Source organism: Monodelphis domestica, chromosome 5 (genome assembly GCF_027887165.1).
Source record: "Monodelphis domestica isolate mMonDom1 chromosome 5, mMonDom1.pri, whole genome shotgun sequence".
Lineage (NCBI taxonomy): Eukaryota > Metazoa > Chordata > Mammalia > Didelphimorphia > Didelphidae > Monodelphis > Monodelphis domestica.
Window position 1 is genome coordinate 138,956,986 of NC_077231.1, and position 23,102 is coordinate 138,980,087.

A 23,102-nucleotide genomic window follows, 5' to 3' on the forward strand; every position below is an offset into this window, starting at 1 on the left:
TATAAACAATTTTTGACAGTCCCTTTCCCCTCTCCCCAAAGCACTTGGTTATACCAGTGCTTTTATGCAATAAATACATATTTTACATATTCTCTATGCAATGACAGAAGACCTATCACATACATTAAAAACTCTTGGAAGGAAATAAGATGAAAGATGTGCAGTCATACTTCAAGAGTTCCTTCCCAGGCTGTGGAAAGCATTTTTCATGAAAAGTCTGTGCATAGTTTGTGTGTGCTGTGAGCTTCTTAAAGTGCAGGGACCTCCTTTTGCCTTTCTTTGATTCCCAGCCTGGCAGGCACACAGTAAGAGCTTAATCAATATTTATTGATTGACTGACCTAACCTCATTATTCTATACCAGAGGTGTCAACTCTACAACCTGGGGCTGTATGCAGCCTGGAGTACTCCAGCATGTTGGAACAACCAGATTTAAATGTAGTTGGGAAGCTGGACCTTCTTTCTGTTTCAGCCTTAAAACTAATCTTCTAGTCAAGACTCTAAAACTATAAACTGCAGAAAAGGTGCCACCATGCATTAGTATAATAATATAATATATTAGTATAATAATATATAATAATAATTAGTATAATAATATAGCATAATATATTAGTATACAGTATATTAGTATAGGGAGTTCCCTAATATACTGAAATAAAAGTTTGAATAGGAATAAATATTATGTTCTGCTAATGTCTTTGGCATTCATTTTGACTAACTAAATGTTGTAGGAATTGATAGTCATTTTTTAGGGAAGCTGTGAAGTTTCTATTGAAGATTAAGGTGATATCTTGGTAAAGTTTAGGATCACTGGAGTTGGAAGGAGCCGTTTAGGTTATCTTATTTCCCTCTTAATAGTAATGAAATAGTAATAAAAACTAATAAAGCCCAGGCAGGGTTTTCTCCTGTTACTCTTCTCTGACTTCTCTAACTCTACCCATTTCTCCCCTCTGAAGTATTGCCCCTATAATTTTTGCTCATTATCTACTTCAGTTTCTCTCTCTTCTGACTCCATCCTTTCTGCCTGCATTTCCAGGTCTCTCCCATCCTTGCAAATTCCTCACTTTACTAGCCATTTCCTGAAGCTGTCCTTTGATATCCCCATCTCACTTTGGCTCTCCTCTTCTCTACAAACTCTGTTCTGTGATTCTGTGATTCTGGGGTTCAATTATTGTCTATGCAAATGACTTCTAGATCTGTATAATCCCGGGTTTCAGTGTAATATGGAAGTTTCTTCATTGTTTTCTGTCATTACTCCTGTCCTGGACTTCCACAGTCCTTCTAGTCATCCAGCTTGGTGTCTTTGATTCTTCACTCTCATTCAACAATCTCTCATCTCATTTATCTGCTCATTCTTATCACCTGATTTCTTTTAGACAAAGTCCCAAAGACTCCATGCCTAAGAAGTGGCTAAGCATAGGTCTTATTCTCTCTAGGTTAAAACATAATGTTCGTGTTTGATATTTAAAATCTCTCAACATCTGGCTCTAGCCCTAATTTCAAGACCAATAAGTAGGATTGTTATTATCTTTCATACATACTCTACAATCCAGCCAAACTAGCTTATTTGCTTTTCCTTACATAAGACATTCCATCTCTCATCTCCATGACTGTTTTTAATGCCTGTTTTGTTTTTATGCCTCTATCTTGAAGATTGACTTCCTTTAAAGCCCATGTTAAATGCTCCCTCCTACATGAGGTCTAAGGAGAGTTGCCCATGGCACTAAGTACCTGTCACATAAGACTGTCAGAGGCAGCACCAAGACCAACCCCTTGTCTCTTAGGCCAGAAGTTCTTTTCAGAAAGAATATCCTGTAAGAGTCATTTTCTCCCACATTATTTTGGATGGCTCAAAATGTGTTCCACAGGATAGGCAGCCAAGAATGGATAAGCAATCTACCCTGCATATTACCTTCCCAGAAAACTTGGTCCCTCTCCTGAATTTTCCTAATTCCTTTGAATGTCACCAGCATTTAATTCTGTTACTTTCAACCATCCTCCCTTCCTTCCTCAACTTATCCCAAAGTTTACAAATCTTGTCTATCTCCCCATCTTTTATTTCTGTCCTCTTTTCTGCATTTACACAGCCATCCCTTGTTTTCTATTCAGTACTATTTCAGTGACCTTGTAATTAATCTTCTTTTCTTATCTCTCCCCATTCCAATTCATCCTCCACACAGAAGCCCAAGTGATTTTCTAAAAGATCAAGTCTAACCATATTACTCCCCTGGCTTCTTATTGACTTACTGACTTCTTAGTGATCAAAACTAAACTCCTCTTTTTGGCATTTAAATGCATACCTTCATAGCCTAGTCCTAAACTACCTTTCCAGCTTTATTACAAACATTACTCTGCCCTCCATTTCCATCCCCCGTCCTTCACTTTTGTGGTCCAGACAAATGGGCTTTCTTGTTCTTCACTCTTATACAAAAATGCAGATTTTCAGATATGACTAGGAAATTAAGAGATCATACCATCCATTTAGTAGAACCACTGTGACACAGTGACAGTGGTTTCCTTACTGGTGTGTAGGTGCTTAATGAATGAATGTTTAAGGAGGATGAAAACTGAGTAGAAATTGGAGATCGTTCACTTTCATTGGTTGTTTTGTATATGTATATGTGATGAACATGTAAAGAAATAAGATTCCTAATGTAGTTGAATGGCTATCAGGACCCATTATCTTTCCATTTAAAATATTATTTTAAAAAATTACCTGCTTGGCAAGCTACATTAATCAAATTGCTTAAATAGCTGATCAATTATTATTCAGAAGTCCATCCTATTCCCCAAACCACACATTCAATTTTTCTTTAGAGCAATGAAGCATGTTCAATCCCATTGTTCTCTCTAAAAGTGTAATTATTTTTATTTTTTAGATTTGGAGTCTAAACCTGTTCATTGTTATAAGTGCTTCAATTCACACTTTTTGGTCTTATCCCTCTCTATAACTCATAACATTTGTGAGGACCCCCAACAAGCTTTTGTTTATTTCAGTTTGTACCTATTGTTATTTATTAGATTAGAAATGTCTTAATTATAAAGTTGTCAAATAAATTTGAACTCACTGACTCACTGAAAAGGTTTTGGGGACTCCTGGGCCTTACTTTTTTTTTTTTTATTTGAGGACTTGTTGATACAGAGAACTCCCAGGTATGGGTTACAACCTTTTCTGTACCTTTATAGTCTTACCCAGCACACTGAGAGGTTAAGTTGGGTCACAATGCCATTATATCAGAGGAAGGAAGTGAGCCCAGATTTTCCTGACTTCAAGGCTGTATCCACTATGCCCATTACTCTGCCCCACTATTCATATTTTTATTTGACCCAAAGTATTTTTGTATGTTTAAATTTTTTTTCTTTATCTCAGCCTTTTTAGATTTAAATTTTATGTATGTTTTACAATGTGTAATTATTACATATTACATAATAGTATGTAATCTAAGGCAACAATAATGCATAAGTAAAGTTATTTATCATTGTCTTCATATGTGCCCCCTCTTTAGATGATGGGGTGTACAATACAAAACTAGATTTAACAAGTTTTACCAATTTTCAGTTTTGCTGTTTAGGTTTCTCCCCACCATTTCTGTACTTTGTGGGTGTTAAAAAAAAGTGTTAGAACTGATTATATAGAGCACTGAAACTACTTTCTCAAGTAATAGGTATGGAGACTAATGATGGCTTCATGGTTCTTGGAAGGCAAATGATAATGAGACTTCAAACTGTAGTCTTCACTATCAAATAGAAAGTAACTTAAAAAAACTATACTTCACTGCTCAAAAAAAAAAATCTCCTTTTCTTATTAGTTAAATTATATTTGCAGTTTTGAGATCCTCCAGTGGGCTGCCTGGGAAAAGCTGAGTAGAATTCATCATTCACAATCTGAATTTATAGAAAAATGTCTGTGCTTACTTGAATATCAGGAAATCCTAGATCTCATGCCTCCTGTTTAAGTAAACTTATATCCTAAAGAGTTTTAGCTAGTATACTCAGACATTTAGGCATTTATAATGGTAGAACTGAATAGTGTATTGCTTTGTTAGAGTTTTGTATTCCGTCCTGACCAAAGTGGATAATTTTTTCGAGATTGCCCATGGCTTTTAAAGTCAGGTGATTTGTACAGCATTTGAGTGTATCAGTGAGTCCTATAGCTGTGTCTGCTTCTCTTTTGTGAATAGTTTTCTCCAGAGAGTGTCAGCCCCTAGGGAGAGTAATATATGACCCTAAAAAAAAAACCCTCATAGCTCATGGCATTTTAAATCTTAAATCATAAGCCTATTTATGGCATTTTAAGTTTAAAAATTAGAGATGCCTAACTTGCTAAAAACAGAATTAGTCCTATTCTGTAAACAAATAAATTTGATCAGTTTAATTCATTGGGCTCTGTTTAAAGGCAAAGAGTAAATACATTGTAAAATAAAGAAAATTTAAAAATGGAGAAGAGTAAGTCAATTTAAATAACAAACATTAGTCTTATTTCTTCTCTTAAAGCAGAGGAAGAAAAACAAATCAGGATCTTTGGTAGTTCTCGGTTTCTAACATTGTTCTTTTTGTTGTATGCTAAATTGAAATATACATTAACTGGTGGAAAAAAATAGCTCATTTATATGGTCTCTACTATGTGCTAGACATTGTGCTAAATGCTTTACAAATATTATCTCTAAGTTATGTGATTTTATGCTTCTGTCCTACACTCTTCTTTATAAATATAATAACTTCACTTAAAGTACATTTCCTTTCCTCTTTCAATGGCTTACTGTTCCCCTTCTCCCCACTGCCCCCCAGTCTATGAAGCAGATCTTCAGGATGATACTTTTTATATTTGGACAGTTAAGTGAGTTATGTTTAGTTATGTTGCTTCTACAGTTTCTCCAAAAGCTTGCTCCTCCCCTTTCCTTTAACAGCATGTCACACCACCTCATACCACTGGCCTTTTATTGCCTTGTCCATTCATTGGTAGTTCTGGGCACACTGACCCCCTCCGCCTTTTGGTATAAAAAAGCATTCTTTTTGGCTTTCTGGTTTCTTGCTTCTGGCATCACTTCACATGCAGGGATTCTAGACACCGGAGGAGTGGAGTAAAGGGTGGAGATCTTTTCATTTAAAGCTACAAACCTCTGGTTTTGTCCCTTCTTTGCTGTTTTCTGGGCAGTACTTCCCTTGGTACATGTAATTCGAGCTTCTATGGTGTGCAGCCCTGCTTTCATTCTTTGCTTGTTTTGATCTAAGGACATTCCTGTGACCAGAGAAAAAAAAAGATATAGGGTATGTTCTAAAAGTATTCATTCAGTTTTAATCTTTATTAACTTACAATTACCCTATAATAAATATTTGATATAAACATATGTAATATAATATATATGCATAGTATGTCCTCCAGAATGCACCCAAGTCAAAATAGATCCTTTAAAAGAGTTGTTTTTGTGTTTTGAGTTTTTGCCAGGAATACATGGGGCTAAGACTGAAACTTCCTTCAAAATTCCCCTTGGTAGGCTATTCCTGTTTCTCCTTAGTTTGCCATCATGACATCATGGTTATTCTCTGTGATTTGCCATAATCCACTAAACAGAGACTTAAGGATTTGGTTCTGGGGGAAAAAACCTGGACAGTGATGTCTACAATATGCTTGAAGGGCAACTTGTATTTGGTGAGCACTTCTCAAATTTTTCTGGGAAAATAGCTACACCTCAGCATATAGAAAGTAGTGATTTGGTAGTTTTTATCATTGTTAATGTAAAAAGTGTAGGGAATTTCATATAATTAGCTTGTAGGTATGGCTACAAATGCTTCTTTGTTTTATGACAGGTGGCAGGATCACCATACTGACTTTTTGGCATTTGTTTATATTGTGTATTTTACATTCTGTATAGTATTTTAAGTCTTTTTCCACTTCTTGAGCTCAGCAACATGTTCAGGCCTTTTTATCTTGTTAGTGGAAAGTTGGGAATGGCTTTTTATTTTAAAGGGGGATGAAAGTGGAAGTTTCTGCCTGGTAGAAAAGATCTGCACTGTCTCCTATCAAACTTTACAATCAGAATTTAAATTGCTACCCCTACCAAGGTTTTCAGGGCTTTGCCTGATTGGTTCATATGCTGGTCGATATATATATATATATCCCTATATCCCTGAGGAAAAAATCAGACAAGGGAATGACATTTCCCCATCAAAATAGAATTCTAATTCTTTCCTTCTTATATTATGGCAACTTCCTGTAGTCTTGGCTACAAATGGCTAAGTGAAATATTACTGCATTCTGTCCTACATACTTGTGGGATAGAAATTACTTTAAACTGGACCTATACAAGGTCTATTTTGAATTTTTCTTATGTTTTTGATTATTTTTCTATTCTTTTGATAATTGACACATACACCCCCATAACTGAATATTGCATTCTGAGCTAAACTTGATATTTTTTTTAAATACTTACTTCAGGGGGGATTGTATTTTAATTTAAAATCTAAGAATTTTTGAATTTTTTTTGTTTGAGATTGTATTTTTATAAAAATCCAAGAATTTTGTTTAAAAATCTGGAGGGGAAAACACCCTCCAGATTTATGGATAGAATTATCGAGTTTGGGGACAGATACTTAGATTGGGACTTAACTAAAGAGAGTAGTTTAAGACAAGTTAGAAGAATCTTTGTAAACAATTCTTGCAAAGCAATTAAGAATTATTTTAGAACACAATGCCCAAGATGGTCAGATATGGACCTTGAAGAATTGCGAAAAACAGCTGTATATGTTTTGAAGGGAAACAAGGAAAAGGAGGAAGAAAATAATGATGACATAGAGGAAATAAAGAAAAAAATGAGATATTTAATAGATAGGATGACTAAATTAGAAAGTGGGCATGATAATGAACCAACGACAATTGCCCCTCTCCAGAAATCCAATTATCAATCCATTACTTGCCATATATATATATATATATATATATAGGGATTCTGTCACTAAAGACTGACTTTGATGTTGATTAGGTCATTTTTCCCTGGAATTCTGACTATTTAACTAAGTTATTGATCTTTTCAGTGTTGTTAGCAAACAAGCACAAAGAAGCCAGAACTCAAGGAGTGGTTTAATGGATTGAGAATGAGTACTAGAGACAGGATGTCCTGAATTCAAATTTGGTCTCAGACATTTCCTAGCTATCTGACCCTTATTTACCTCCATTGCTTAGCCCTTATTGCTCTTCTGCCTTGGAAACAAAAGTTTCTTAAAAGAAGCTAGAACTCCTCATTTAAGTCTAGTTTTCTTGAGCCTTGGTCTCTAGATCAAACACTCTAGCTAGGTACCTTTGTTTACAAATTATATACATGTAGCAATGTACATATCATTATGTATTTTATAATGTACTTAATGGCTATACAAAATGAAAGATGAAATAATATTTAATAGTAAATTTGAAGAGCGACATGGTGATTTGAATCTTTATTTAAGGAGCTTTATTTAGCAGCTATGTAGTTAGTCTCTAGTCCGTTGACTAGAGAAGGGAGAGCCTTGAAGCTGAAGGACAGAAGGAAGCTATGTAAACTAGCCTTATCTGTTCTTTCTGTGCAATTCACTGCACCAACCAAATTGAAAAAAGAGAAGGGGCAGTGTGGAGTTCACTGTTACTGCCATATATCATTGAATACCACTATCCTATCATACCCCTCCCTGGCAACTGCCCAAAGCATGAGGTATGACTACTCTGGGGAGGAAAATTTTTCCTCATTCAGCTACAGGTGCTGGTGCAGGTGCCCTTATCTCACATAGGTGATAACCTCTTAAGGACATTTCCATCAAAGGGTGAGGGCTAGCAACAGAGAAGGGATAGAGGGAAGGAATTTGGACAGTACTGAGTGAAGGGGGTAGTATAGTTGTGTTGGAGACATGTCCTATGGAGTACCATAGGGTTAGGGGAAGGACTACCACAAACCACTGTACCATAGTACAGTGTTTGTACATAGTAGATATTCAAAGTTCCTAGGGGCAGCTAGGCAAGGGACCAAGGAAGGATTCTTATTCAGGTCTTTTTGACTCCAAGGACTTTGTTCTATTCATTAATTAGAAATAATTCTGACTTGCTATTAGAGTAACCCCCAAAACCCCCTTGGAAAGGGTGGATGTAGTGGAAAAAGTCTGACAAATTTGAGCAAGATACTTTCTAAACCAAATATAACTTGGTGATTTCAGCTGGGTAGTCTACAAAGACCCATTAATCCCATGTGCTACTGATTAAGGGTACAGAAATAGAATGATTCCATTATGTAAATAGTGTGTTGTTGGGTGGTCATTTCCATGAAGGATGGGGTGGCACCTTACCTAAACATTCACTTTAATATATTGAGATCAGCAAAGGCTATTTTTAGTCATGAACTGAATCTCAAAAGGGCATTTATTTTTCAGCTTAGTTGTTTATATTTGATAGATAGCTGCTTTTTCTTCCCATCAAGAGTTTTAGGAATATTTTAAGTTTCCCCCATTATTTGGATCACTGTAATAAATTGTTTCTTCCATCAACAACATAGCAAATAAGCATTTGAAGACCCAGCCTATGAAATTATTTGTGGCCATAGGACAAATGACACATTCCAAAAGGATCTGAAGGATAAGTGATCATTTCAGGACTTAGTATGCCTTCCAGTTTATGCTTTTAATGGCAACAAAGAGGAGGTTGTTATCTGTAACATTCCTTCCTTTAAAGTAATCACTTGTCATGCCCCAAATGGAGAGAGACAAGAGGACAAAATGATGGTGGCAGAACAGAATTCTTCCCCTAATCTATTTTAAAGCATATGCAATAAGGCATATCAATTCTGAGCAAATAGATTATGAAGTTCAAATGAGAATACCATACTCCTGTTTCATAAGTTATTAACATTTTTTTGTCCTTAGTTTTCTTCATCTATAAAATAGACCCCAACTGTAGATGTGAGAAAAGGGAAGGTCATTAATTCACTGACTCAGTATTAAACACAAAAGTGGTAGTATTTTATAGTGGATGAAGAATTGGTGTGAGTTATAAAAACCTGAATTCAAGCTCTGAGGGAAGGTTCGGGTTTAAAAAAAAAAACACTAGGACCACACAACTAGGAAGTGATTTGAACTTTAGTCCCAAGACTTTATCCACTGCACCTACTAACTGCCAGATTTCAATTCAGTTTAATAATTATTATAACTAAGATTTATATAGCAATGACTAATGTGGCTCAGGGAATAGAAGGTTGTAACCAAAGTCAAGAAGACATCTTCCTGACATCAAAAGCAGTCTCAGACACTCATTAGTTTTAAGACCTTGGAGAAGTCACCTAAACCTGTTTCCTTATCTGTAAAATGAGCTGGAGAGGGAAATTGCAAATTACTCCAGTTTCTTGGCCAAGAAATCCCAAATGGATTAATCAGACATGAACAGCACCAGGCATTGTTACAGTTATTTTTGTAACAACTCTAGGGAGGTAGGTATTTACCCTTTTACAGATGAGGAAATCAAGCAAACAGGGTGAAGTGACTTGCCCATGGTCACACAGAGTTATTAAATAGCTGAAGTCTTTGTTTCTCTGGCCACCTGATTTCAAAAGCAAAGAGTGAATAGAGAGCCAGGTCCTGATTTAAAAAATGGCCTTTCCTATTGTCTAGTTGTGTGACCTCCGTAAGTCACTTAGCCTGCTCTTCCACCTTGGAACTGATTCTTAGAAATAAAGTAACAGTTTTAAAAAAAAGGGAGTGAGAGACCCAGCCTACATAGTGGCAATTTCCTTATCCAAGGGAAATAGAAATGTCAGGGAGGATACATTTTTCTCTTCAGAAACAGTACAGAGAAAATAATAGCTGATATTAATATACCATATGCCAAGAGCATATGGTGTAACAACAATAGCAAGTAGGTGCTTATTCCTGTCTCCTTGAAGTTGAGGAAACCAAGTCAGAGATCCATGATCATAAAGCTTATTACTTATTAGTATCTGAGGCCATATTTGAACTTTAGTTCCAAAACTTTATCCATTGCATCTTCTAACTGCCCCAAAACCAAAGTCACTTCAGTGGTCAGATGTTTTACTTTTCTGCTTTTGTAGCTTCCTAGTAAACCTTTGTAGTTACCATTTCTACTTATAGGTCATTGCTTTAGTGCCAGGTTTGTTATCACCTTTCTTCAGGCTTAAAAATCAAAAGAATTTTGAACATAACCTTTGGTGTAGTGTCTCCACTGGTGAATAAGTAAGTGTGGAGAAAATACTTGAGCAGGAAATTCAAGAGTACCCACAGCTGTTTTTATCAGTTCAGGAACACTAGACTTGCAAATTGTATCCTGTTCTTTCTGACTACAGAAAAGCCTTTATTAAGGGGAATACAATGTTAAATCCATTAGGGGAATGAATTTTCAATATAATAAGTGTCAGTATCTCTGCCTTGTTAGACTATTGTTTCATCCTTTGGAAGTTACTAGGCTTCCAGTAAGGCTCTATTACCTTACAACTATATAGATAAACAACTATACATATGGTGCGTTTTGTTTGTGGGAGCTTATGTTTTCCCTACCCTCTTCCCCAGATTAAAAGTAAAAATAAATAATGACCAATTTTTTGTTTGCTATATGTTCACAAAGGGCTATATGCTTTAGTTTTAAAGTCATTTAAAGTCAAATAATGAAAGTAATAATTACCTTCATTGATAAATGAAAGACCTTTTAGCATCATCTCAATTTAAATTGTGTATGTCATTCCTTTGATTCTGTTTTCTTTGCTCTGCATCAAGTTTCTATTTTCTATTTCTCTGAATTTCTCATTCTTCATTACTTGAAGAGTTTTTGGGATATTCCATCATATTAATATTAAATTTTATTTAAATATTCAGTTAATGAGTTCTTAATTAGTTTTTGTCCTTTTGTTATAAATGCCTACAATGGTATTTTTATTATGCATCTTTCTATCATTGACCTCCTTAGGAGTAGGGGTAGCTAAACCTAGCAAAATTACCACATCAAAAGGTATGAGTCATTTTTTAGATGATAATTTCTAAACTATGAAATAAATATAAATGAACTAGTTTCGTTTTATTGGCCAGTTTGATGGATATAGGGTGAAAGTTCACAATTTTTTAAAATATGCATTTATCTTAGTGAATTAGTGATTTTAAAAATGCTAATTACATCCTTGATGTATATATTTTCTTCATATTCTGGCACAGTTTCCTTTCTGCAAAAAGTTTTAAATATTGTCATAACAGCATAATTTAGAAGGATCATAAGAGTTATTTAATCCAAATCCATTTTAAAGAGGAAAAAACTGAGTCTCAAGGAGGTTCAATAATTTGGCTAAGATTCAGAACTATTAGCATCAGAAGTAGTATTTGAATCCAGTTGTTTTGACACTACCACAAAGTGTCCTTTCCACCATCATATATGCCGCCACCCCCCCAATTTTTACGATGCTTAAAATTTTATAAATCAAGAATTCCCCCCAAAACTGTGTTCTCGAATTTATCAACACTAGGTTTCATTTGCTTCTGTTTATTGTATTTCTTTTAAAAATTGCTACTTTATAACATAATTTGAGATCCGGTTATTCTCGTCTTACTTCATTCCTACTTCTTTTCACAATTTCCCCTATGACATTCTTGACCTTTTGTTCTTCCGTACAAATTTTGTTCCTTTTTTGGGAGGGGGTGGTTTGGTCCCATAAAATATCTTCTTGATAATTTGATTAGGATTACATAGGGTAATCTACGTGGTGCAATTTTTATGTTGGCATACGTGAACACAAACTGACCTATCTATCTATCTATCTATCTATCTATCTATCTATCTATCTATCTATCTATCTCTATCTATCTCTATCTATCTCCTTACTTTCCATCTCAGAATTACTACTATGTACAGTATTGCTTCTAAGGCTGGGCAATTGGAGTTATGTGATGCCTCCTTATCTAGCACAGTTGCTACATAGCTGTTCACTTGTGAGTTTATGGTTTTCTCAGTCTGAGTCAGATTCATTGGCATATAATCAATTATAGAAATTTTCTTTATTTCTCCTCAGTGAATTTCATTTTATTAATTTCATTTTGTTTTTTAAAATCAAATTAGCTAATTATAGCTAATGTAATAATTTATTGGGCTTTTTACAGAATAGCTCTTTGTTTAGTGCCTCAGTTCAATAGTCTTTTTGTTTCAATTCAGTTTCCTTTGTGGTTTTGAATTTTTTCTTTTACGCTTCTTTAAAGATTTTTCCAGTTTTTAATTGCAAGCCCAATCAATTAGTTGTCTATTTTCCCTTTGTTAATGTTTTCAGAGATGTAAATTTTATTTTTAGAATTGCTTTATTCTCAAAGGTATGTGATCTCCCTCTTTTCATTTTCTTTATTGTGATTTATTTGTTGATTCTATGATTTGTCCTTTGATCTGTTCATTATTTAGGTAAGATTTTTGTCCTTGACCCCATTTAAATGGGTATCCTAGTGCTTACCTTTGTGATTGACACTTAAAAAGTAAGCATTTTTTGGTCACTTGTTCATCAGGGCTGCACATAAATGTTCTCTAAATGATCTTCAGGATAGGTTTCCTTTTTCCCAGTAGAGATATAAATGTGGTTGTGAATCTCATCATTTTTTCCTGTTTCTTTTAATCTTCACATGTCCTGTCCCATTATTAAAATACCAGTTCACTTCTACTTCTTGCCTTAAATATGATAATTTTATCTTTTATTTTTTCATAATTATCTTCTCTTTGTTTTTACCATTTTCTTCAGACTAGGGAGAATATCTGGATTACAAAATATTCTTCTCTTTGTAACTTGCAATTGTTAATAATTGTCTGCTTGATTTATTTTTTGCCCATATAGCCTTGCTTACCTTTTTTGTTTGATTAATTTGTATTTCCAAATATTCAATTCTTTCATTTGTTCTGATTAGTATGGTTTTAAATAGTTTCCCTGGATTTCTGTGGACTTCACAAATTTGCAAGATTGTTTCCTTTTGATGTTTTAAAATTTGACAAGTGCATTTCTGGGTTATTCTCTGACAGAGTCAGGTACACTTTGCCCACTGATACATTTCCTCTAATAGGAAACTCTTACCATTGGTACCATAAACTTTGAATTTCATTTTTCTTCTGCTTCTGGAGAATTTGAATCAAGGAGAAATCTTAGTGGTTTGTCTAAAGGACTCTAAAAGGTTAAAAGTTCCATGCTATTTGAGGTAAACATAAGGGTTTTTGCCAAGAATATGTGGATTTTTTAATTTATGGAATTATTCTAATCTAATTATTCTTATCTCTCTGGGTAGCCTGAACTATGCTTGATGTTCTGTTTTATTCATACTGGATCACCAATGCTTACTCCTAGAACTACCTGTTATTAGTAATAACTCAATAGGTACTTGTGTTAATCATTAGAGTCTAGTCCTCAAGGATCTTGTAATGTAATAGAGGAAGACAGCATATAGATAGGGATATATGGGAAGTAGGGGAAGGATATATGGTCTGAGAAATCAAAATGGACTCATAAGCATATCAGCTTAGATGCTGTCTTCAGGAATAGTGGTATTATATTGTTCTGATTGCTCTTCCCAGACTGAGAGGGATGGGCAAAAGGAACTCAGAAGAAGAGTGTGTATGTGAGCAACTGCATAGCAGAAAGATGACTGGAATATAGTGTGGTGGGATTATGGCATAGTGTGCATGACTAACTCTTACAATAACAGCTCTGTGAGATGATTAGTATAATTATTACCTTCATTTGACAAATTAAATGACCTGCATATGGTCACATGCTTAAATAGTGATAGAACTTACGCTATCTAGGCCATCCAAATTAGAATTGGTCCATAATTCTTTCCCTTACACAATCTTGACTCTACCACCTTTATGAAAATGTAAGGAGATGCTTATCATTCTATTTTTCTTGACCATTTAGTTATCCCTTGATTCCATAAAATAGGGACATATGTAATATGTAATATTTCTTGACTTTCTCAATACTAAACCATCAAAGAATTAAGGTTTTGGGAAGAAATTGAACCAGATCATTATGCATCCTAATTCCTATAATTTTGAATACCATATGAGGAATATCTGGCCTACCGCAGTGCCTGGTACTTGATAACTATTTAATAAATACTTTGTTGATATAATATCGACCAATAGGTTAGATGTCAGTACAGAGCAACTAATGGAATAGCTATTCAAGTTATTCAAAGGACATCCTGTATAAGGTTCCTAGTCCAGTGATATTTCCATTATAACATGTTTCATTAGCACAGTTTCAGTTTCATTTAAGATATTGTTTCTGCTATCATGATACTGATCTATCCACCACAGGGAGTATTAAAGCTTGGGGGGGGGGGAAACCCTTACATCCTGTCTTAGAATTAATGCTAAGTATTGGATCCAAGACAGAAAAGCAGTAAGGGTTAGGCAATGGGGATTAAATTACTTGCCCAGGGTCTAGCTAGGAAGTAATTCAGCCTGGATTTGAATCCAGGATCCCCCAAATCTAGACCTGAATTTCAATCCACTGAGCCATGGAGCTTCTGCTACACTATGACTGTGTGTGTGTGTGTCTGTGTGTCTGTGTGTATGTGTGTGTGCATGGTGTGTGTGGGTTTGTATTTCCTACTTTGTGAAAATCTGGACACCTTCCTGTGTGTCTTTGCATTCTTAATACAATGCCTGACAAATGGTTGTTTAATAAATGCTTGTTGATTGAGATTGTAATAGATCAAAACACTATTAGGTTTGTGACTCTAGACATTTCACTTAAACTTTAAAAAAAATATATCACTTCATTTATAAGATGGGTGTTAATTACATTCCACCTTCTCTCCTGGTTGTGAAAAGTAAATGAGGTAATTTATGCAAAGAACTAAATAAATATAAGATCACGCAGCTAGCTGTTATAGGGGATAGAGTCTCAGACTTGTTAGCACCATGGGCACTTAATCCACTTTGTGTAGTTGTTACCAAGACAGAAAATAAAGGTTTTAAATAAATTAATTAAAAGCAATTGATGTAATTATTTTCTTACACTACTCTTCCTTCTTTCATTTGTTTTTCTGTTTTCATTATGAAACTAATTATTTTGGACCTTTGTTTTATTATAGCAAATGAATTTGTTATTTGAAAGCAGTCTTTTACTTTGCAAACTTGGTTTTTTTGGGAAATTCATAAAGCTAAATTATTTGGCCATTTGCAAGCAAGCATCTTTGTATACATATATAGAATACCTATAGTAATTCACATGTTCTTACTGCTTTGTTGGAATTCTTTGTTTTGCTATAGTTAATCTGGCACATCTTAGTCCACTAGTTTCATATAATTTTTATGGTATGAAATGCTTAGATTTGCTTAATTGCCCTCTTCCAATGAAAGTTAAACATTTGGAGATTGTCAAAAAGTTTCTTTGGTTGAGTAATTTTTTATAATATATTCTGTTTCAGTTATCTGTTACTATGGCAATGACTGCGGGGACTACAACAACTTTTCCCATGAGCAACCACACCCGGGAAAGAGTGACTGTAGCTAAACTCACATTGGAGAATTTCTACAGCAACCTAATTTTACAGCATGAAGAAAGAGAAACCAGGTACGAAAAGAACCAGTCCAGGGCAATTTCTTACTTGGTTTGGACTGTTATATTGAATACAATATTATAAAAATACAAGAATAAAAGCATGTTTTACAACATGGAACAAACTATATTATTTATGAATAACTTATTCTTCAAAGCTTATTCAGTTTTGATCAAATAAATACCACTCCACAAACTAACACATATGTTTTTTAGATGGGAAAAAATGTTACACTTCTCTACTGTTTTGTTTTTGGTGGACATGTTCCTAGAATTTCATAGTAGTAAAGATTAAAAAATAAAAAACAAACCTTTACCTTCCATCTTAGATTTAATGCTGCTTATTGGTTCTAAGGCAGAAGAGCAGAAAGAGCTAGACCAGTGGTTCTCAACCTTTCTAATGCCGTGACCCCGCAATACAGTTCCTCATGTTGCAGTGACCCCAAACCAAAAAATTATTTTGGTGGCTACTTCAAAACTGTAATTTTGCTACAGTTATGATTCGGAATGTAAATACCTGATATGCATCATGTATTCTCATTGCTACAAATTCAGATGTTGAGAACCGCTGAGCTAGACAATGAGGGTTATATGACTTGCTTTGAAACTATGTATGGGTTCACAGAGTTGCTTAGGTCAACCATCCTCTTCTTGATATAGGATTCAGAATTAATGATAAAAAATAGTAAATTGGGAAAATTTGCATCATAATAGTAGCCATGTTTTACTTTGCAAGGTTGACTTAAACTGTATTTTAAAAGTTGACTGTCATTATTGTAGTTGTTGAAGATATCAGTTGCTATTAGCTTTAGTCTTAGAATTGGCAGGGGAAATCAGTGTTCTTAAATCTGTCTATTTAAATCCTTCAAGGTCCAGTTTAAAATCTCCTATGAAGTCTTCTCTGATCCCCAAATCATTTGCCAAATCCTTAGATACCACCTTCATTCTCTTTCTTCCATCCTTTTTCTCTCCCTTCATACATCTACTAACCTATTTCAGATTCTTATTACATTAAAAAAAATAAACACACACACAAAACCATATATTTTCTTTGTAGGAATTCTAAGACTGAAGAGCAGCCGGAGTTAGGCAATTCTTCTACATCAAAATCCAGTGTTTTTCCATCTCTGTCTTCATCCAGACTATCCTCATGCCTCTTGCCTCATGCTATTACCTCTTCATTAAGGCCTACTAAAATTCTTCTCTTCCTTCTCTTCCTTCGCTCCTCCTTCCTTCAAAATTTTCTTTGAAATATTGTGTTATTCCTCCCACCAAGTCTCTTCATGAATTTGAAGAGTACTCTATGTGCCCTTTCCTTTTTCATATAGGACATTTTTACATTATTCTTAATTATAAATATGCTGTATTCCCTTCTATCAGACCATAAACTCCTTGAAATCAAGGACTATGGTTTCTTAAACTCTGTACCCTAAATACCATACAAAATACTTTGCACATTAACAGCTATTTCTTGAATTGTTAAATTGAATTTTATTTCATAGTACATCATAATATTTAAGGTCCTTTTGATTGCTAAACCTCTGTTGAGTGGGTCAGAGATAAATATCTCCTAAAAGGTTTGAAGTAAGAATATATCCAACATTTAGACTTGCCTTTAATATTTTCTGTATATTGGTTGATTGGTCATCGATCAAATTTTTTAAGCTGGACATATTATCTACCATCTGAGAGAAATAATGCACTAATTAAAAAACTTCTTAGAATCGATACTGTAATTGGTTACAAGACAGAAGAGGGGTACAGGCTAGGTAATGGGGTTTAAATGACTTGACCATGTCTCACAGCTGAGGTCATATTTGAACCCAGGTCCACCGAGCCACCTAGGTACCCCTTAGACAAATTTTGAAAGGAGAAGTTGTGGTAAAATAGTTTAGCAAAAATTTTAATGAAAGAAGAGGACTTGGCAAGCTTTTAGAAGATCCTTGAAGAAAGCCTTTGATATAGTGGGCTCATTGTACAGATAGGTAGATTTTTGAGGCATAAAGTCAGGGTACTAGCCTTTTATTAGCAAACTTTAAATCTTCCAGCATAACTTTAATTTCATAGAAATGACTGAAAATTTGGTTCCAAAGGAAGTCCTTTGTACCATGTTAAAAACTATGTGGACTACCCAGAGATTTGTGTGACTGCATTAATCCTTTCCCCCAATCTGGAAAGTCATTTTAAATCAGAGGTCAGTCCTATTTTAGTATATTCTAATGCTTATTGGTACATGATGTACTTGTTTAAGAGTTACACTGTAAAATTACTCAAGTACTTTTTTAGAAATAAGTTTAAATTTATTGCCCTTCTACCCCATACCAAAACACAGATGCACACTTACACATACATACTCACTACCATCATCATATTCACACACAAACACACACTTACTACCACCATCAGCAATGCCTAAGGTGGCTTCACTTGATTGATGCCCTTTAGCATTTTTTTTAAACCCTTACCTTCTGTCTTGGAGTCAATACTGTGTATTGGCTTCAAGGCAGAAGAGTGGTAAGGGCCAGGCAATGGGGATCAAGTGACTTGCCCAGGGTCACACAGCTGGGAAGTGTCTGAGGTCAGATTTGAACCTACGACCTCCCGTCTCTAGGCCTGGCTCTCAATTCACTGAACTACCTAGCTGCCCCCTTCAGCATTTTTTATAAATAATTCACTTTTACTATAGATATATAGATGAGCCTAAATACATTATCTGGCATGACTTGGTAATTTGGCTGTTATAGTTAAATGATCCAGCCCAAAATTATTTGACAGAGATTATTCTACAGAAAGCAACTTCCATCTACCAATGCAAATCCATATTCTTCTCCATCACTTAAAGTCTTAGGTGAGCTGCCCAGGACACTGAAAAACTGTGACTGAGTTCCACAGGTTCCAAAATGGGTTGAACCTTGAACCAGGTCTCCTCATTCTGAGGCCAGCACATGATCAAATAATTAAAATACTTAAATACAAAACTATATTTGCATAGTTTTTCCTTGATGGTTTAGATGATATTTTTAGATTTTGCTATTATAAATGTAATAGGTCATAATTATAAATGTAATAGATTCAAGCAGTACCTGTGTGCAATGTAATGTGTCACTAATGCTTTGGAATCCTTAACATCTCTTGGGGTACCTAAGCTGCAAAATCAATGCTTTCAAAGTCTTTTAGATAAGAAGATCAAATCAGTCAGTACTTAAAGAAATTTAACTCTTCATTGGAAGTACAAAACTTAATTATGTTGGTCATATAATGAGAAGAGAGGAAACATTGCAGAAGATTCTGATGCTGGAAAAGATTGAATGCAGTAGGAAAAGTGGATAGTTGATGGATAGAATATTCCATGAAGTAATGACCATAAGCTTGGTCAGATTTTAGGAGATGTGGAGGACAGAAGGGCCTGCACGGTATAGTCCATGGGGTCAGGAAGAGTTAGGCTCAATAGCAACAGCAGCAAAAACACCTTTACTGATGACCACTTTATTTCTTGAACCAGTCACTTCTATTTATACAAACAGCACAGTAATGATGTTTTTAGATCTTAAACATAACCATTTACTTAGGAAAAGGCAAAAAGAAATTTAAAAATTGCATAAATATAAATTTGCTTTTATGATTTCTTGTCACCTGGTCCTTACTAGTCTTGACCAGGGCAAATTCTCTTCTCTTATTAAAGCAATATATAGTACTGAGAAGTCAAATAACTGTAAAATTCATCAGGCTGACTCTCAAGGTAATACAGAGTAGCTCAACCAGCTAATAATAATAATAATGATAATAATAATAATAATAGAATAATGTGTTGACCTATCAAATTGTAGCAAATAAGCCTCAGAGCAGAAACAGCTCAAGTTGAGTTTCTGAGCAAGAAAACAAGCCTGGCACTCCATTGATTGTTTCTGTGTAATCCAGTTAATCTCAGTGTCTCATCCTATAGGACAGTGTAGCTGCATCTTTTCTCTTTTTACTTCTCTAAAATCAAGGGCAGCAACGAGCAACGATGCCTTTACACTAGATCACATTGAAAAGCAATAGCTTAAAACAATTTCTTCCAATATGCTTAAATTTTTGTTTAGTCAACTCAGAACTGGCAGCTGAAGCTACTCCTTACTACCTAATTGTGTCTATATCTGCCCCGATAAAGCAGTTTTTAAAATTTTTGTTGAGTTGGCCTCCTTTGTCAATTTTTTAGAAACTTTTTAAACTTTATGTCTTAGAATTAAGTACTAAGTATTCATCCCAAGGCAGAAGGTTGGTAAGGGCTAACTGGGGGGTCAAATGACTTGACCATGGTCACACAGCTAGAAAGCGTCAGCTTTGAACCTCCTGTTTCTGTGCTGGCTCTCAATCCACTGAACCACCCAGCTCCCCCCACCCCTCCTCCTTAGCCTCTTAAATATCCAGTGGTTTAAATTAGAACCTCCTGACATCCAAAACCCCACCTTGGTAAAGACTCACCAAAGATTTCCCTATGAACTCAATGGTCTTTATTTAACTCTCCTTAAAATGGTCACATAATAAAATGGTCTTTTTTGCATATAAAGCAATTTTATTCAAATGAAATGAGAGATCATAATCCTCTGAATTTTCAAGTTTTCAAAATAGCCCTTCATATTTGTTTCATATTTACATACTGTCAGTTATTTTATTTTAAAATTAATTTTATTTTCATTTCCAAATTCCCCTTTCTCTACTTATTGAGAAGGCCAGAAAAATAAAATGAATTACAAATATGTATAATATACAAGTTTTCTGTACATTTTAAACTATCATACCATTTGTATACAAATCAAGCATCATGCTACATCTGGTAGGTGATTTGCATCTTTATACTTATGCCGAAGTTCATTTCCTTCCCCAAACTGTTTAAATATCATTAGACAGTTGGGGCTTCTTTTATTTATAATTTTTTACAGTTTTTACTAAATCTAAGTTGCTTTCTTCACTTCTTTCAAGCATTAAACAGTTTATAAAAAGGAAATATTTTGCTCACCTTTTGATTTGATTCTTCTTTAGGCCAAAATACTTTCACCCCCGTTTACTACAAAACTACTTTATGAAAAATAAGCATCTTAAAGAGATAGTATTTTATAAACAGGAGTTATTATTGCACTATAAAAGTTGAGGAATGACAGCTTAGTGAATTTTAGTTCTAGGACCGTATGTAGCTAAATGAACAAAAATTGTGCTAATGCTGTTTCTAAGGCTAGTATTTTAAAATTTCACTTCAAAGTGAAGTATTCTGTGGAACTCTTTATATTTTTATTTTTATGCTGCCTCTAAAAAAGATAAAATGATAAAGAGCTAACCTCCAGATAGGGAGACTTGAATATTAACTTCCCACCTCAGGGGCACAATGTTTAAGTGATATGCAACAAGTCACATAATCCTTTAATGTGCAACTCTGTAAGGCTGTAAGCCACATCTCACCCTCCCATAATCTCAACTATTATCATCAAGAATTTCCATTTTCTTCCTTTTCCGGCCATTGGCCTCCAATGGCTATGTGAGCTCCCAACCTCTCCCCTTAATTGTCATTTTTGGTTGGACAAAGTCCCACAAGATCAGAAGTAAAGGATAGATTCCAATCTGTATCAGTCATCTTTGATTTCCATCTCTCATCTGCTCCACAGATCCTATCTTGTTTTTAAGTCCCAAAGATTCTACATCTATAACATTTCTCATGTCCTTCTTTCTACCCACACAGGTGCCAGTACTCTTTTTCAGACCTTCATTACCATGTCCCTGCCCTATTATACAAGCCCAAGAGCCTTCTAATTGATCTACTTGCTTCAAGTTTCACTCTTCTCTAATCCAACCTCTGCATAGCTACCAAATTGGTATTTCTAAAGCGCAAGTCTAGCCATCTTTTTTACTCATTAGTAACTCTTAGGTTTAAGGTTTATCTTATTTTTCTCATCCTTTACAAAATTTCTATTTCAATATAATCCCTTCTAACTGGAAATATGTTTTAGTAAAATAATTTTTAAACTACTAATAAAAATAAACATAGTAGTACCACATTCCATTGATGAATAATATATATTTATATATACATATAATAAATATAATATATTTATATGCACATACCCATGGAACATGGTGAAAATTTTTTGTTGATATAATCTGACTTATGGAATATATAACATAATATGCATATTATAATATATAACTTATAAGTTATAGAATAGTTTTCCATCTGCATGAGAAGAGTTTCTTCACTGAGATTTCCTTATCCATTACTCCATTATCTTTTCTAAGAAAACTCTAAATGGGGTCATGAAGTCAGACACAACTGAATACCAAGTAATCTTGCCTTTTTTACTATGCTTTTCCTTGACGATATATATATCTCCCCCTTCTCTACCAACTGAGCTTTGTCTTATAACAAATATTTTAAAGGAAAGAAAAAGTAATTTAATATAAATCTGAATGTGCATGCTATATTCTAAAACCATTGTCCCACACTTCTGCAGTGAAGGAATGAAGTACTTTGGCTCCATTCTTCTTGAGCAGAATTTGGGCATTATAATTGCATGGCATGTTGTATTTTTTTGTTTGTTTGTTTTTTTCTATTTGGAATTAAGGCTTTGTAGCTAGAAGGGATGTCTTTTTATCCAATCCCTTTATTTTATAGGTGAGGAAATTGAGGCCCAGTGAAATTGTGACTTCCCAAAGTCATGTAAGTAGGAAATGTCACAGGGAAAATTTGAACTGAGCTCCTTTGGCTCTAGAATTAGTATATACTGATTCGTACATTATTGTCATTGTGAATAAGGTTCCTTTGAGTTTTAAAAACACTTTTTAACTGTGAACTTAAGCATTAACAAAAACATTTAATCATACAATGAAGTATAAAGAGATTTCTGTAGTATTGAATTTCTGCCTTGAAGAGTTTGTTTTAGAAGTGTACAAATTATGTATATATGTAACAAGGTAAATATGTGTTTATTTTGCGTCTCTGAATGAATTGTATTCATTTCTTATGATAAGAGTAATCATCCATTATATTTATGGCTATTTCTTAGTTTATGGGTATATTCTTTGTTTCTAGTTGTTACCACAAAAAAAAAGTTACTCTGAATAGTTAGTATTTGGCCTTTCTTTCTGTCTTTGACTGTTGCATTTTAGAGGCCCTCATCAACTCTGTTCTTCAGAAATGCTTAATGTCCCTAGTTCCCTCAAGGGTCCATTCCCCCCCACCCCCTCCACCCTGTAAGATTATATTCAGTTTTGCAGAGTAAGTTATTTTTGGTTCTAAGCTTATATTTTGCCTTTTGAAATATCATACATATATCAAGATTTTCTCTTGGTAAATGGTAGAAGTTTTCAGGTCTTCCACAAGTTTTTGGTTCTTGAATTGCTTCTTTCCGATTGCTTGCAGTATTATTTCTTTGATATGAGGCCTCTGGATGACATTCTTGGAATTTCTATTTCCTGGGACTGGGTTTTCATGAATCTTTCACCTTTCTAGTGCTAAATATTCAAATCCCTCTCTGGAGTCCTCAGAATCCTCAGGGTATCCTGACTTATACAGTATTTGATATTATCTATC

General features: G+C 34.5%; 1 protein-coding gene across 2 annotated transcripts in view; it reads left to right on the plus strand.

Moving 5' to 3' along the window:
- Positions 1-23,102, plus strand: part of STK38L (serine/threonine kinase 38 like) — a 96,677-nt gene that overhangs the window by 46,944 nt on the left and 26,631 nt on the right. Inside the window, exons 1-2 of one of the 2 annotated variants that reach the window (XM_007503928.3) lie at positions 15,426-15,556; positions 22,185-22,229. In XM_007503928.3, coding sequence (XP_007503990.1) covers positions 22,228-22,229 — 2 coding nt within the window. In that variant the 5' untranslated portion in view covers positions 15,426-15,556; positions 22,185-22,227. Of the gene's footprint in view, positions 1-15,410; positions 15,557-22,184; positions 22,230-23,102 lie in introns of those variants that run through there. The other variant, XM_056799425.1, reaches the window with a different exon arrangement.